Source organism: Anolis carolinensis, chromosome 1 (assembly GCF_035594765.1).
Source record: "Anolis carolinensis isolate JA03-04 chromosome 1, rAnoCar3.1.pri, whole genome shotgun sequence".
In the NCBI taxonomy this organism is placed as follows: domain Eukaryota; kingdom Metazoa; phylum Chordata; class Lepidosauria; order Squamata; family Dactyloidae; genus Anolis; species Anolis carolinensis.
The window spans coordinates 311,990,297-312,007,740 of NC_085841.1; the positions used below are offsets into that span (position 1 = coordinate 311,990,297).

General features: G+C 39.3%; 1 protein-coding gene across 1 annotated transcript in view; it reads right to left on the minus strand.

The window, feature by feature from the left end:
• Positions 1 to 9,167: 9,167 nt before the first annotated feature.
• LOC100562400 (uncharacterized) overlaps positions 9,168 to 17,444 on the minus strand; it is a 74,415-nt gene continuing 66,138 nt past the window's right edge. Inside the window, exons 27-31 of the mRNA XM_062967169.1 lie at positions 17,080 to 17,175; positions 16,267 to 16,443; positions 14,951 to 15,120; positions 11,441 to 11,627; positions 9,168 to 10,772 (exon numbers count right to left, since the gene is read on the minus strand). Of these exons, the coding sequence (XP_062823239.1) occupies positions 10,564 to 10,772; positions 11,441 to 11,627; positions 14,951 to 15,120; positions 16,267 to 16,443; positions 17,080 to 17,175 (839 nt within the window). The 3' untranslated portion in view covers positions 9,168 to 10,563. The remainder of the gene's footprint in view (positions 10,773 to 11,440; positions 11,628 to 14,950; positions 15,121 to 16,266; positions 16,444 to 17,079; positions 17,176 to 17,444) is intronic.

Below are 17,444 nucleotides of genomic sequence, written 5' to 3' on the forward strand. Positions count from 1 at the left end.
CTGTCCAAACAGCTTGCAGCAAATAATATGAGCTGATGAGAAGACATGACTGTGGTGCCTCTTTCCTGCCAGAGGTCCTTATTCATCAAGGACATCTATACCTGATGCTGCGTTCATACATCTCAGACTCACTCAAGTTATGCTAGTAAGCGTCTAGCATAGCCTTTGATTATGTAGATCAAAGTTTTTCAAACTGTTGTCCTCCAGATGTGTTGGACTTCAGCTCCCACAATTCCTAATAGTTGGTAAGCAGGCTGGGATTTCTAGGAGATGGAAATCCAAAACACCTGGAGGAGCACAGTTTGAGAAACACTGATGTAGATCATGAAAAACTTTGGATCACTTCTAAAGAAATGGTTATGCCACTACATTTGACTTTCCCCATTGTACTTTCCCTTAGTGGAAAAGGGAAAATGAGCACTGCCTCAGTATTGTTTTACTGACCTACTTTTTCTGTGTTTGATAAGTCTTTGCAATCTGAACAGAACCCTGCACATTACCAAAAACTCCCACACAGCTGGGCCATCCCTATTGTAATCTCAGTTTGAAAACGCTTTACTGTACTTATTCTTATTCTGTGAGCCTGAATGTTTGCATTGCTCCTAGTGAAAAAGAACTAACTTCAGTCATTTAATGGCGCCAATTACATACAACAACAAAGGTTTAAGAGACCAGTCAGCATGACCTTTTTTGCAATTTAAGAAAACATCTCAAATGGGTGAATGCATGGTAAAGAAATCCTCCTGCCTTTTCCATCTGCTAATTGGTAGGTTGCTCTCATGCCATCTTGGCACTACCTTTGCGTATGATGGGTTTGAGTTTTCCGGTGAGTAAGAAGCTATGCTGACAGTAGCATTGCTGCTTATAGAGTGTCTCAAATCAGACAGGATGTTGCTAAGGAGCCAGGCTAAATGTGTCAAACAACAATTAAACAGCAGCATTAGTGTGTCTGTAAGTGTGTGGTAAGGTATTTGACAGTAGTGGAGGATCTTTCAGAGGCAACAACATGGAGAATTAGTACTGTGCAGAAAGCAGCAATGGTAAACTTCCCCAATGTCTTTCCCGGCCCCTGTGCAACTGGGGCCAGGAAAGGGGTTTGCCACCTCCACTGCAGAAGAGGCTGGCAGAAAGTAGTCCCAGATGGGACTACTTTCTGGAGGATGGACCTATAGCCGCAGTCTGCCCTCTTCTTCAGTTTGCCACTGATCAGCATGTGGGCCAGGAGCAGAAACCCTAATCTATGGTGTAAATAAAGGGGGGTGGACGTGAACGCAAATGATCCTTGAGCTGGAGAATATGATATCAATACATGTTTGAGGATAGAATTATTTGTCACGTTTCCCTTAGCAGCCGAGGGGTAGGACGAAAGGTCACCACCTCGGCTTTACACTCACCAAGTTAATTGCCAAGTTCATGGCCAAGTTCATTACCAAGTTTAGTATGCATTTTAGTGCTAACTGCAAGTCCCAAAGTTGCTAAATTTAATTAGGTAACAATAAAGTTGCCCATAGTTAACCCATTTATGTGTGTTGCCTCTTCATTTGCAGGGGTTGTGCAGCAAACGCTTTTATCTTGAAAATCCTACAACAAGACAGTTCAAAATAGACTCTTGCTATAAGTCATAAGTCGAAGCTGATGTTGCTCTCATATTCACCCTCTACTTCATGAGGATGAAGAAGCTTGACTGTCCCTGCCCGCTACATGCAACTCTAAGAGCCGCCCTGAGTCCCCTCGGGTGAGAAGGGTGGGGTACAAATGTTGTAAATAAATAAGAGCTATCATTATCAAGGCAACATCACTTTTCAGATGCTGATGGAGCTGAAATGATATTGCCTGTCTTTTATTGCTGTTTGTCTTCGCATGGCCAATAAGAGGAGTGATCTCTTCCTGAGCTGAAATCCTTCAATACCATCTTAACTGACATCTCAGATAGAACATAGAGCTAAGCCTATAACATAGCATTTTTCTCCAATATGATTTTTAACATATTTTCCTGATGAAGAAATCAGTGAAGCTTCAAAAACTTCAAATTTATCAAAAGCTAACAATCCAATTACAGACACCCAGCCTACAATTACTTGCCTTCCTTAACCAATGATAAATCACTACAGTTTCTGAATTAGTAAAACAAAAGAACTTAAAATGTAAGAAGAACTTAGGACTTTATCACACAAGGCTGGCAAAGTGGAATTTCAGCAGATGAATAACATCTTTCACTAGTACTTATCCCATGACATTGGATCTGTTCTACTGCTTCTTTGCATCCCATCAAATGTTGCAATCCAGCAACATGTGGGCTGTTCCATGAGTCACACCTCTCTTTTAATAATAAAACATTGCCAAAGAGGTTCTTTTGCAAATCCCGCAACAACAAATTAGGGTTGTTCTTGCAGCACTGCCTAACTGGGAAGAAGTCAACATAGCCATCAACCAACTAAAAAATAACAAAGGCACCAAAGGGCTGTATCAATCGGTAACTTTAACAGACATAGTATGGGGCTATGCTCAGGAGAATAAAAATGGTGAGGCTGTCCTTTTCTGGGCGAGCTTACTATCAAGAATAAGTGATAGTTTATGCACTTCAGTGCATAAACTATCACTTATTCTTGATAGTAAGCTCGCACCATCCTACAACAGTAGGAGATGGCACCAAGGATATAACCCAGACCTTCTGTTTGTGAGCGACAGTATTGTGCAACAATGCACTAAATCAGTGGGATTACCAATACCAAACACACAGCATCGGCCAATAATATGCCAATTGTTTCTAACTAAAAGATTCAACTTCAGAAAGGCAGATTGTTCTAAATTGTCTTATATGTTAGGATCACAAGATTATGACAGTCACCCCAATCCCTGAGGAATATGAGTGCTTTATCAAAATAGTAAAAAACCTGCTCATGGGCTTCTATACTGAGAGGCTGTAGGACACACTATCTTCAGGATGTTACTCCAGATATAGCTGGCTTGTTGGAAGATTATTACAGGCTCTACAATGAAGACCTGAACAAACTCTTCAGGCAGTGCAGAGCATTCTGTCTTCCATCTCTGAAGTCAAGAAAGAACAGTGGATAAAGTTGATAATAGAAGTCAATATGAGCAGGATTAATCAGAAGGTGTGGAGGCTGTTAAGATGGCTGAGCAAAGACCCTTCACAAACTAATACCCATGCCAACATAAAGGCAGACCAGGTAGCATACCAACTTCTGATGAATGGGAAACCAAACTTGCTATCAAACTAGGAAGGAAACCAATTTGCAGACAACTAGATAATGAGAACAATAACCTTTATGAACATTTTACATCTACTGAATTAGAAATGGCTCTCAATAAATGTAAAAATGGCAAAGCAGCTGGCCTGGGCAATCTACAGATGGAACAAATTAAGAACTTTGGCCCAAAAGCAAGGTGCTGGCTGCTGAAACTGTTGAACAACAGCATTGCATCCTGTCTGATTCCCAAAATCTGGAGGAAAGCAAAAGTCATAGCCATTCTGGAACCAGGCAAGGACCGTAATGATTCAAAAAGCTATAGACCAATCTCCTTGTTGTGCCATCTTTATAAAGTTCTGGAGAGACTTATTCTACATAGAATTATAGAAAAATAGACCCATTTATGATTCCACAGCAAGCTGGTTTCAGGAAAGGGAAACGCTGCCCATCACAAGTATTGAACCTGACTCAACACATAAAATTTGGTTTTGAAAGGTAGCAGATGACAGGAACTGTCATTATAGACCTGTCAGCAGCTTATGATACAGTAAATCATCGCCTTCTCCTGAGAAAATTTTATATCACAAAGGATTTCCACCTTACCCGCTTCATAGGAATTCGGCTACAAAACAGGAGTTTTTTGGGGGGGTTTTAAGTTCAAGGACCAGAGAACCAGATGGTGAAGACAGAAGAATGGCCTGCCTTAGAAGAGCATGCTTGCTCCATCAGTGTTTAACATTTTCACAAATGATCAGCCACTGCCAGAAGGGACAGAGAGTTTCATAGAATCATAGAATAGTAGAGTTGGAAGAGACCTCATGGGCCATCTATTCCAACCCCCTGCAAGAAGCAGGAAATCGCATTCAAAGCACCCCCGACAGATAGCCATCCAGCCTCTGCTTAAAAGCCTCCAAAGAAGAAGCCTCCACCACACTCTGGGGCAGAGTTCCACTGCCAAACAGCTCTCACAGTGAGGAAGTTCTTCCCGATGTTCAGGTGGAATCTCCTTTCCTGAAGTTTGAAGCCATTGTTCCGCGTCCTAGTCTGCAGGGCAGCAGAAAACAAGCTTGCTTCCTCCTCCCTATGACATCCCTTCACATATTTGTACATGGCTATCATGTCTCCTCTCAGCCTTCTCTTCTGCAGGCTAAACATGCCTAGTTCTTTAAGCCGTTCCTCATAGGGCTTGTTCTCCAAACCCTTGATCATTTTAGTTGCCCTCCTCTGGACGCTTTCCAGCTTGTCAACATCTCCCTTCAATTGCGGATTCATCTGTGCTGACAATTGTGCCATCACTGCTCAAACAGGGAGCTTTGAAATGGTTGAACAGAAGCTCTCTGAAGCTTTAGGTGCTCTTACTGCCTATTACAGGGAAAACCAGCTGATTCCTAATCCATCTAAATGCAGACGAGTACTTTTCATTTTAAGAACAGACAAGAATCTCGGGCCTGAGGATTACCTGGGAAGGGATCCTACTAGAACATTGCAACACACCAAAATACCTGGGAGTTACTCTGGACCATGCTCTGATTTACAAAAAGCACTGCCTGGTTATCAAGCAAAAGGTGGGTGCTGGAAATAATATCATATGACAGCTGACTGGCACAACATGAAGATCATAACCAGACACAGTGAAAACATCTGCCCTTGTGCTTTGCTGCTGAATACACATGCCCATTGTGGAATACAGTGGATGTTAAAACAGTGGATGTGGCTCTGAATGAGACACACTGCATTATCACAGGATGTTTAGCCAGTATTGCACCATCAGCAGCCAGTAAAGAAAGGTCCAAGGTATTGATATCTCTGGCCCATTCTCTATTCAGATATCAGCCAGCATCAAGAAAAAGCTTTCTAAGATCTACAGAGATATTCACAGGAACATCTCAGCAAGCGAGAGTCCAAAAGTGGCAGGCTAAAACCCAAAACCTCAATCAGTGGCTGATATCGGATGAGAAAACCCCTCCTGTGCACCCAGAAGACTGGGCATCTTGTAAGGTGCTGAACAGTCTGCACTCTGATACCACAAGATGCAGGGCTAATCTTGAGAAATGGAGCTATAGAGTGAAGTCCACAACATGCAAGTGTGGAGAAAAGCAAACCACAGACCACTTACTACAATGCAGTCTGTGTCCTGCCATATGCACAATGGAGGACCTTCTTACAGCAGCACCAGAGGCACTTGAAGAGGCCAGCTTCTGGTCAAAGGAAATTTAGCATAATGCCAAGTTTTTAACTTTGTAAAAACTTTTTATGTATTATAATTGTATTCTCAATTCGCTTCTGAGACAATAAATAAAATAAATTGTGATAAAGCAGAATAAGTCTCTATAGTCACTTATGGACCCACCACCAAGACTCTACTTCTGGAAGGCAATCATACTCGGCGATGAGGGATCACCTATGACGATAATGAATCATAAAACAAATGATGCTTTGAAAAATGCGTCTGCAAGCCTGAAACTAGTTGTTCTGACTGCATCTCAAAAGGCTTATTATATTTGCCTCTCCCTTCCTGCCATATATTGTATCTATAGATTGTTAGGTTCCCTTGAGGCAACCTGCCTTTTTGTGTCATGGCTTCCACTGTGAACTATTAGAAGCATTTAAAAAAATATTGTGCAAATGATCACAAGAATTTCCTTTATGCCAAGATATAAAGAGCTTGTCTAGCCATTCATTAGGTAGAGTGAAGCAATCTGCTTCAGGCTCTTCACTGTGATATTATAAACCTAGCTTCTGAGTCATCTCACTGCCCTGTGTAGCCAAATACTACCACTCCTTACTGTGTTATTGGCCCTTCAAGGTTTCAAGTAGAAGGCTTTTCCCACAGTTGCTTTTAGCAGAAATGGAAAAATTGTGCAGGAGAAGAGGTTCAGGAGGAGAAGAGGGGGATGCATGTAGGATGGCCGAATGACCCGTGGGATATTGTCAGGACTCTCTTCCCATGTGTACATCTAGATATCCAGTCCTTGACACCTTTGAGCAACCAACACATAAAACTGATTTTTGTATTATGTTGCTTTTCAGCATTTCTTTTGTGCAAATATGGAAAGGATGCTTTCTAGAGGTGCATTTTTGTGTCTGTAACCTTAGATTGGATTAGATTAGTTCTAGACCCACTTGCTATTGCTGGATCCTTAGGGATGTTATCTGTATTTTTTTTTTCCAAAAGTTAATCTTCCCAGTTCCAAACAGGAATAGGAGGGGTGAAATCATGTTTACATTTTTGTCTTAATTCTGACAAGGGTTTTTTGTGCAATAGTGACATCAGTTTAAATGTAAAGTTGCCATTAATGTAAGTACAACACTTCTCTTTGATTCAAAGTCAAGATAATTAGCTAAACGTTTTAGGGTGTTTTTTTTAAAATCAACTTTCCAGCTCTGCATATGGCCCCTGAAATTTGGAGCAGTACTACAAAACAGGTTTTGTCTTTGATGCCATGCTTGGACTGATATTTTTAAGACTACGTCATTGAAAGCTATGGTTCCGTTGCTTATTCTTTTTTCCATTTTCTGTTCAGACACTGTGCACATCTCCTGATGAATACCACTTCGTACCTGAATACATCCTAGGAGGAGCACTAATTCTCATCATAGTTGCAGTCAATCCTAAAGCTTTAGAGCTGCAAATACAAGGGCACACAGTCCTACTCACCACAGTGCATAGACCCTGGCAAGCATGATGAATCGCATCTTTCATCCTGACCTTAGAAATGGGGAAAGTTCCCACATTCCCAAATATGCTTCAGGGATGTCTCAAGTGGATCAGATGTAACATTCAACAAACCTTTCTCCTGAACTTGAAGTTGGAGAATGGGATGTAGCAGAGCTTAGAATTGTTAACACTGAAAAACGGGCATTTTGTTTCCTTTACAATTTCAGTGTACTAAATAGATTTTTTTTATGCTGATCACATCAATAACTTCAAAATTGTCACACCACATAAGGTTTTTGAGAAACAGCCAATTTTGTTTTACAATTATTGCAAAATTATGAAACGTTTTCTTTCTCGACAGTCATTTGCATGATTTTTTGGATTGCTTGTATCTTTGACAGCCATAATCAGCATTATGTAACATGTAACAAAGACACTGTTAAAATACCATTTCTGATCATGTAGAAACTTGCTCAGGCATGCCAGAGGCATGGACACTAGAGGATGAGGAGGAAAGTGATGATGGTGATCAGATGCAAAGGGAAACTGATGCTGATTCTGACTTTGTGCCTTCAATATCCAGTGATCCTCAATTAATATCTTAGACAGAGATGAACAATCTAGTCAAAGATTTGGGTTTATCAAAGAGTCAGGCAGAGCTGCTTGGATCAAGGCTGCAAGGATGGAATCATTTGTCATTCGGTACGAAAATCTCAAAATTTTTCCACCATGATGAAGATTTGACAAAATATTTTAGCTGATCTGGCAGCCTGACCTTTTGCTGTGATATCAGTGGATTGTTTTGTATTCTCGGATGTAACTACAACGCAACAGAATGATGATTGTTTACTAACTTATCAATTTTAGAATCATAGAACTGGAAGAGAATGCATAGGCCATCTAGTCCTACTGCCTGCCATGCAGGAAAAGCACAATCAAAGCACTCCTGACAAATTCTTAAGTTTGAAGGCTGTTTTTCTGCACAAAAGCAATATCTACTCTTCTGTACCTGTCAGACATATGCTGTTTATAAGAAAAAAATCAGATGAGAACATGCAACTTCTGCTGAACTACCTTCAAAACTGGAATTTGTGTGGTGATCTTAAGGTAGTTGCAATTCTACTGGGTCTGCAGCTTGGTTACACGAGTTATTGCTGTTTCCTTTGCGAGTTGGATAGTCGAGCAAGAGATTTGCATTTTATTGGAAAAGACTAGCCTTCCCACAATAAATTGGTTCCATGGCGGAAGAATGTTGTACATAACCCACTGGTTGATCCAAAAAAGATATTTCTTCCACCTTTACACATCAATGAAAAAATTGTTAAGGCAATGAACAAGCAAAGTTAAGTGGCAGATGTTTCCCCACCTAAGTGATGGAAAGATAAAAGAAAGTGTTTTCATTGGTCCACAATGAAAATCCGGATTGTGATGAGGGACAGCCACTTTGATGGTCTTCTACAGGGTGCAGAACATGGTGCGTGGACTGCCTTCAAGAACGTTGTTTGTAACTTTCTAGGCAACTATAAAGCATAAGATTATGTCCAACAGGTTGAAAGTCTGCTTCAGGCATACAAATCAATGAAGGCAACATGTCACTGAAGATACATTTTCTTCATTCCCAATTGGACTTTTTTCCAGACAACCTGGGCACTGTGAATGACGAACATGGTGAAAGTTTCATTGGGACATTGCCAAGATGGAAAAATGGTATCAGGGCAAGTGGAATCTATGTTGGGTGACTATTGTTAGTCTCTCATCCCGGAAGCATTGGATATTGATTACAAATGAAAATCTGTGCCAAAACATTTTTAGTTTTGTTTCCTGATGACACCATGACTGTCACAGTGTGTGCTGCTATAGACATACAGCAGTGCTTAGACTGTGGTTTTTAACTTTGAATGTGTTTTAACGGATTTTAACTGTGAATTTTTAATACCGTTTATATTTAATTCTGTTATAATGTTTGCATATTTGCATATTTTAAAATGTATGCTAATATTTTAATGTGAAGGGGTATGAATAATATTAATATTAATAATACATTGCTTTTTTCTGGAAAACTGTATGTGACATAGACATAATAAATACATAGTTGTGTTCAGAATGTTAAAATCTACTTGCTTCACCCAAAATTGTGGAGGAAACAAAACATTCCCAAAAATGTGTTGACCAGTGTAATCTCACAGATAGCATGATGGCAGGGGAACTCTAGAAGTGAACATAATTTTGCCAGGTTTTGCAATGGGGATGAGCTTATTAGTCTAGTGCTCTGGAAGAATTAAAAACGCAATAAAACCTTCAGAAACAATCACAAACCCTCATCCCCAACTGGAAGCTGTAGGGATGTGCTAAAATTTATTCCTGTCTTGTTGAATGAAACTGTATAATAATTATGCAGTATGAACATGGGCATAATCTCTCACTCTTTCAAACTTGAGTTGGCAGTAGGACTTCATACTGAATTTCTAAGGTGCTGAGCATGGTAAGGGAATGATTCCAATGACCACACATTTTTGAATGGCCACAAAAATATATGCAGTTGGTGTGCAAAATCATTCTCACAATAATGGCAGAAAATTATGACTTCCAACTAGTTCTACATATCCTACTAGCCATAACAACCCACTTACCTGGAGAGGTAAACTGTCAAGCTGTGAACTAGTCTAATCTGAAAATCAAGCTGCCTGGCATCTCTATAGGCTTTTACCACTGAGATTATAATTAAGAGTCCGTGTTAGCTAATCAAGTAAAGCTTGTTGGTGACTTCTTTATGGAGAATATGATGCTCATAAATAAATCCTGCAAATTCTTTTTGAAATGCCTTGACTCGTGTAACTTCATAATAGAAAAATTCAGCCATAGGTTCTGGAGCTAGCTACCATTTGCTCAGTCATCAATTTTCTTTTTTTAGAGTTACACAAGCAACCATTGTGTACAATAGTGCTACTCAGAATTATGGTCTGCATTCCAGTTCTGATCCAAAAGTTGTTGACTGTCAGTGGAGAAATTCCACAAAAGAAAAAAAAAACATTGTCATCAGTGGGCCAATCCCTGGGAATAAATCCCTGCCCAACCCCCAAACTAAATAGTTTAAGAAGTCGTAGTGTACAGCATCAATGATAGCAGGCTCTCGCTGTAATTTATATTGCTTCTATTTAAAATAAAAATTAAATAATAAGTTGATTTGGTTTTAAAGAGATAATCACTAAAGTTTGCTCTTTTAAATAAAAAATGTCTAGGGATGGGTTTTAGGATACAGTAAGAAGGAAAAATGTAATCAGCCAGGCAATTATCCAGTAGCATTATTCAATAAGAAATAAGAACTAAACATTAATTATTGTCTTTCTGTTTTGTTGGTTTTTAGTTATCTTTCAACACTTAACTTTTAGTATAACACAGCTCAAAAAAAATCTTGCACTAGATAGACCTCATCAGCTCTAGTTCCTTAGATATGGTTATCATGATTCTTTATGGGCGAACAGATTCAGACTGGTTTATGTCATCTGTATCTCAAAAACTAGAGCTGATAGGAGAAACTGGTACCACTTTCAAATATGAAGAATGTGGTTTGAAAGTTTACCAAAAACACTAACAAAGGAATAACATGATTCCACACTGAGTGCCCAAGCTATTTTCTATTTTAGGTCTTTCAAAAGCACAGAAAATCATTCCTGAAGTCCTGCCTAGGTTGATTCATAGTTTGCTTATGTTTCTCCTTTCTATTGCACTCCACAAAGCTTGTAGAATGAGTTCTCTGTTGTTCTGGATGTTATAGTCACATAAGCTTAGCAGTTTGTTGAATTCATCCTCAGTGTATGTCAAATCTGTCATTTTATATGGTGACATTGAGCTGTCCAAATCCACCTCCCCTTCGAACTTTTCTGCAGACTTACGCTTAATTCCTGCACAAAAGAAGATAAAAAATATTAGTGATTATTCAAACAAGATTAATATTTATATTCAAATAGATGGATGCCTAAACTCAGTATTATTGGAGCATATTGTTATCCATACCGCATTGTATATCATTTGAAATCATGATATCAGATCATGCCAACACTCCAAGGTATTGGGTTGCTGTGAGTTTTCCGGGCTGTATGGCTATATTCCAGAAGCATTCTCTCCTGCCATAGACGTGGGCAAAACATCAGGAGAGAGTGCTTCTGGAGCACGGCCACACATCCTGGAAAACTCACTGAAACCCAGTGATTCCGGCCATGAAAGCCTTTGACAACATGCTCTAAGGTATTTCTGATCCTGTATTAAAAATTTCACCAGTTCTTTCTCCTATTGATGTTCGCATGCTTTCAGGAGAAGCATGAGGACATCAAGAAATTCTTTAAAAAGATCAGGAACATAATGGACAAGGCATGTCTCAAGTTCTTGCATGGTGAAGGAAAGTATCCATTCTGGGAGGCAATGCAACAAATGCCCTGTTCTTGAAGGGCATTGTTTCATGTCATAGGTAACACTGGCTTTGTAGAACAACTGAAATGAAGCTAGAGGTCTTTGATGTTGCTTACTCTGATAACAAATTTGATATAGTCAGACAAAAAAGATAAATACTAACCAGGTTTTCTGTACTCCTTGAAAGAACCATTTACCAATGGAAAGTGGAGTATGATTGGCGCTTCTGGGTTCTCCTTATCCTCAAAAAGGTAACATTCCTTTGGGTTGCTCCTTTCTTCTTCTGTCAGCACAATCTTTGGAAAAGGGATCTTCTGGTCGATGCAGTATTTGCTCATATTTTCTATAGACTGAAGCAAACAAGAACAGTGGCATCTAAAAACAAATCTCGGGCTATATTTTCTTTACTACTAGTTTCCATTTGGTACACCAAAAGTATAAGACTTAGAAGTGTTAATCACCACATAAGATTAGCAGAATTTTAACCTGGTGAGAGCATCTGAACTGGGACATGTTATTGTGCTCCTTCAAGTAATTTCCCAAGTTGTGGGAAATGAGGACAAACCAATCAGTGGTTTATTGGTTGCCCTGGGGTTGAAAAAGTGTGATTTTTTTCAAAGTCATTGGCCTTGCCAAATATGCAGTGACTTTTTTTACTTTGAATGAGAACACTGCATCATCAGAGCAAGCAATATTGCTTGTCCTCCATAATTAAGGTGAATGTTTGATGCCAGCAAAAAAATTAAAATTGCTCAATAAACACGCCAGTTCTTTGATCCATAGTACAATTTTCCTGTCAATTATTAAACAGAAATGAAAAGTGGGGTCCCACAGGGCTCTGTATGTCTCCCATGCGTTTAACATCTACATGAAGCCACTGGGAGAGATCATCAGGAGTTTCGGGGTCCAGTGTCATCTGTACGCAGATGATGTCCAGCTCTGTCACTCCTTCCCACCTGTCAATAAGGAGGCTGTTCAGGTCCTGAACTGGTGCTTGGCCGCTGTGTCGGACTGGATGAGGGCCAACAAATTGAAATTGAATCCAGACAAGACAGAGGTCCTCCTGGTCAGTCGGAAGACCGAACAGGGTATAGGGTTACAGCCTGTGCTGGACGGGGTCACACTCCCCCTGAAGGTGCAGGTTTGCAGTCTGGGGGTGATCCTAGACTCATCATTGAGCCTGGAACCCCAGGTCTCAGCGGTGGCTAGGGGAGCCTTCGCACAGTTAAAACTTGTGCACCAGCTGCGACCATACCTTGGGAAGCCGGACTTGGACACGGTGGTCCACGCTCTCGTTACATCCCGTTTAGACTACTGCAACGCACTCTACGTGGGGCTGCCTTTGAAGACTGTTCGGAAGCTTCAATTAGTCCAATGGGAGGCTGCCAGGTTAATAACTGGAGTGGCGTACAGGGAGCGTACCACTCCTCTGTTACGCCAGCTCCACTGGCTGCTGATTAGCTACCGAGCACAATTCAAGGTGCTGGCTTTAGCCTATAAAGCTCTAAACGGTTCTGGCCCAGCTTATCTGTCCGAACGTGTCTCCCGCTACGACCCACCTCGAAGCTTAAGATTGTCAGGTGAGGCCCTGCTCGCGGTCCCGTCAGCCTCACAGGTGCGGCTGGCAGGGATGAGAGACAGGGCCTTTTCAGTAGTGGCTCCCCGCCTATGGAACGCCCTACTCAGTGAAGTCAGGCAGGCTCCCTCCCGCCTGTCTTTCCGAAAGAGAACAAAAACATGGTTATGGGACCAGGCATTTGAGCATGAGTAGCAGCAAAAATGAGATATGAATACATGACCTACTGACAGACCCCACCTGGACATGGAAAACACCTTAAATATATATTTAAATGTATAATTATGTATATTTTAATGTATATTCTTAATTTTATTGTAATTTTTAATCTTGATGGATTTTTAAATTTGATGAAAACTGTTTTTTGATGTGTATGTTTATATTGTAAGCCGCCCTGAGTCCCCTGATGGGTGAGAAGGGTGGGGTAGAAGTGATGTAATAAATAAATAAATAAATAAAAGTGGCAGCAATATAGATATAAAAGAAGATAATATTTTACTGCCCACAAAGCATAAGCTTTTTAAATCATGATTTCCAGACTCCCACTATTTAAAGTTAGCTGTCCCATTTTCAGTGGCCACCCCGACCCTGTAGAACACCCTCCCAATAGAAATTAAAACAGCTCCCTCCCTTCCTTCCTTAAAGAACTAATTTAAAACCTTCCTGTTCAGACAGGCATTTAGTGGAGGAAACTAAGCTGGACTGATAAGAAACACCATAATGCTTATGGACTGGAACAAAGTGCAGTATAATCTGACATGATGCCACAAGAATGCGAATGTATATTATTGTTCTTTCAAACCAGTGGTTCCCAACCTGTGGGCCGCAGCCCAGCAGTGTGCCACTAGAACAAAAATCCAGTCCACAAACCACCTTCCTCTTCATTTATTTTATTTTATTTATTTTATTTTATTACCACTCCTTTCCACAGAGCCAATCAGCTCTAAATTATTAAATATGGTTTTCTGTGGACGAGCAGATGGCAACTACTGGGTGGCATATGTTCTGAATCAGAAACTAGAGCTGATGTGGTCTATCCAATGCAATTTTCTGAATCAGCACCCCAAATAAACAAACCAAATCTAAAATTGACCAAAAACTTATTTGTAACCCTTTTGGTATTAATGTTGGGAGAGTGGTCCCTGGTCAAAGTTGCCTCCAGTCAAGTGGTCCCTGGTCAGAGTGGTCCCTGGTCAGAGTGGTCCCTGGTCAAGTGAGCTCTGGTCAAAAAAAGGTTGGGAATTACTGTTTTAAACTGTTTATTTTCTAATGTTTTATACTTTTATAGATGCATTTGGATTGTCATTTACATGATTTTAATATGTTGTAGGCTGCTTTGGGTCCCATGAGGGAGAAAAGAGGGATATAAAAGTATTATTATTATTATTATTATTATTATTATTATTATTATTATTATTATTATTATTTGTGTACACATTCTAACCTGTGTAGAATAGGCCCAATTTTTATTCAGATCCAATCTTCATTGCAAATACTTTTTAGTATTGGCATGGTACAAGTTTTAAAAAGTAAGCTTTTGTAATAGATACAGCTCTTTCCATTAATTGTTGGTGCTGATGACTCTAGAAAACTGAACTGTCTCAGATTTTGTTGTTTCAGTTTCCCAACTACATTTGTTGATTTAGTGAGCATTAGATAATTGTGTTTATTTGACCTGTTCTTATACATACACTTTTTCTAAATTAAATCACAAATATACAAAATGGAAAACAATTAACATTGGTGTGTATGACAAGAATAGTGGTCTGGACACACATGTGTCTGATGACACCTGGGTATAATTTGGCCAAAATGAAAATAAGTCAACATGCCATTTCACCTGTCATCAACCAGGAAAAGTAACCACTAAACTATTTGTTATCCATTTCCCCGTGGTTGCATCCCAATTGTATTTGCGTTTATACATTTAAGCACAACCCCACCTAGTCTGTATCTTCAGCTGGAATCACCAAATGCCACACAGAACTGACTTTATAATTAGAGAAAACAAGCTGGCTTTCTCCCAGAACATATTTGGTTTAATGTTTAATTTAACCATCTTGGACCTGTGTAACATCTTTATGGCTAGTGGCTTACCTTAAACTTGGTCTCCATTAAGTGGTAGTCAAGTGATATGATAACATCCACATTCCTTTCCTTTCTTAACAATGGTGGGAAACTGGTATTAATGAAATATCCAGCATCAACGAGACATAGCTCTTTTTCCAATGGTGTAAGATGGTTGGGGAGCTGGTCCAGATAACTATCTAAAAGGAATATATTTTTGTCGTTGTTAAAGGTCATAGGACATACTCATCTAGAAATACTACAGAACCAATGCTCTATTTTAGACATCTTGAAAAACTGTTTCCGGGTTAGTTTCAACCTTAATTAAAAACAATGGCTGGGATTCAGTGCATAATCTTGAGTTACAGATATGTAACTAATCCTTATTCACAAACAGTATATAGTGTGGCACCATTGCCAAGATTGTGAATACTTTTCCAAACCTACTTTACCAGACAGCTGCCAGATCAGGCAAAGGAAGTCTGTTTAACTGGTGATCAACGCACAAGAAGAATGACATTTCCACCTTCCTCTCACCAGCCAGTGAGACAAAGATGAGTAGAACCAGGGCCCCTCTTGCAAGTACTCAATGCAGCCTATCAGACTGGTTTCAAGTGCAGGAAACATTCTCCTTGTTTCTTAATTTCCAACTGAGGACACCCCTTTTGCCTAATCCTGTGGCTGCCTAGTAAAGTAAGTTTGGTGGTGGTGCTAAAAATGCTACTTACCATACATACTCATGAATAGTCACCATATATACTCATGTATAAGTCAAGATCAGGTTTTGAGGCCAAAATTATAGATTTTAGCCTCAAAATTATGGATTAAACTTTTGCTATTCATCACTCTACTCAAAGAAAGGGGTGGTGCCTTTTTATCATGCGAGTTCATCACTCACATTGACCTGTGGATCCAGGTTTTTTGAGAAAATTTTTAGACTTATACATGAGGATATAAGATCGTTACACATGTGGAACTAAGTAGGCAAAACTTCAATCAAACTGTGAAAAGTTTAAAAACCAAAGACCATTGTAATAGTATTAATGGAAGCTCCTGCACAAAGCTCAAGCTTTTGGGAATACTTTTAATGTTAGAAGAGTGCATGGTATTTTAAATTGTTATTTATTTTGCCTTTTCTCCTATTGATGCATGGACACACATATGACTCCTTCTCTCATCATCCTCACAATGCCAACCATATGGAGAATGTTGGACTGAAACAAGCTGGTACAAGGCCACCACGTGAATTTAGTGGCTTGATAAGGACTCAAACCTGGTTCTCTCAAATTTCAGTCTAGCACTCTAGCCACTAGACAAACTAGCAGTTTAATTTCTGGTTTATTTACCTTGCCACATAGAAAATGATTTGTTTTGGTAATAGTCTTTGTGCAGTTGGAGACCTCTCAAAAAATTAGGTTTCCCTTCACCTATTGGCCGACGGGTCAGAACTCCATGAAAGATGCTGGGTGTGTCACAAGTTGCATGATATTCAGAGACCTGAGTTGTGGAAGTGCTGCCTTTGCCTAGAAGAGAGCAAAAGCACATTTAATCTTCTTGATTAGAAATAACAGGATATTATAAATATGCACCAGTGATGCATCTATCCAGATTGCATTATTTATTAATATATCCTTAACAGTCAGATGTAACTGTATTCTTTTTCTAAGAACAACTTTGAATATTTGAAATACGGAACCATAAAAAAGCATACTTAGAGGATGGGATCATTAGCAGTGATGTAATGAACAGGAACTACTATCAAACATTTTTTAAAGGGTCACTTAATCGAGATAACAAACTGCTAAAGCTGCTATTAAATGGGTTACAATATAAATTAGGATATCTGTGCACCATAAGGACCTAAGCTACCCATGCATACAACTTTCTTTATATTCTCACAGTAGATTTTATATTTTCAGTGATCCTTCGTGCACATGTACAGACACACCTCTTTAGGTTGCTGCTAAATTGTTTAAATAAACAACAAAGTCTATAGAAGTATGAATTAGCTTGTTCTTTCTTCAAGAACTAGAGACAAAACATCTGGATATGTGTAAAAATTGGCTTCATAGACAAGAAATGGATACAATCTCTGTTAGTACAGTCTCTGTTGAAAAAATGTATACTAAAATGAAACAAACAGTATAAGGCTCTCTTACTGTTATCCTCTTCTTGGCCTGAGAAAGGCCACTGCCATAATTGGTATAAATTCCATACATCTACCAAGTTTAGGGAAAATATATTGCTCCAAATTCCTGTAAATACAATATATGAAAAAATGAGGCTTTATTTTAATTCTTAATCTTTAATCATCATGAATCTAATTAAGGCAATATAGAACAGTTTTCCTGACACTCAGATCTTATAAAGTTTATGTATTTGCATTTGATTATTATAGGCAATTTGGCCCCAGCATTAGAACTCTAATAATAATAATAAACTTTATTTATATCCTGCTCCCTCTCCCAAAAAGGTCTGAGTGGCTTACAACAAAAATACAACATACGTAATAATAATAGTAATA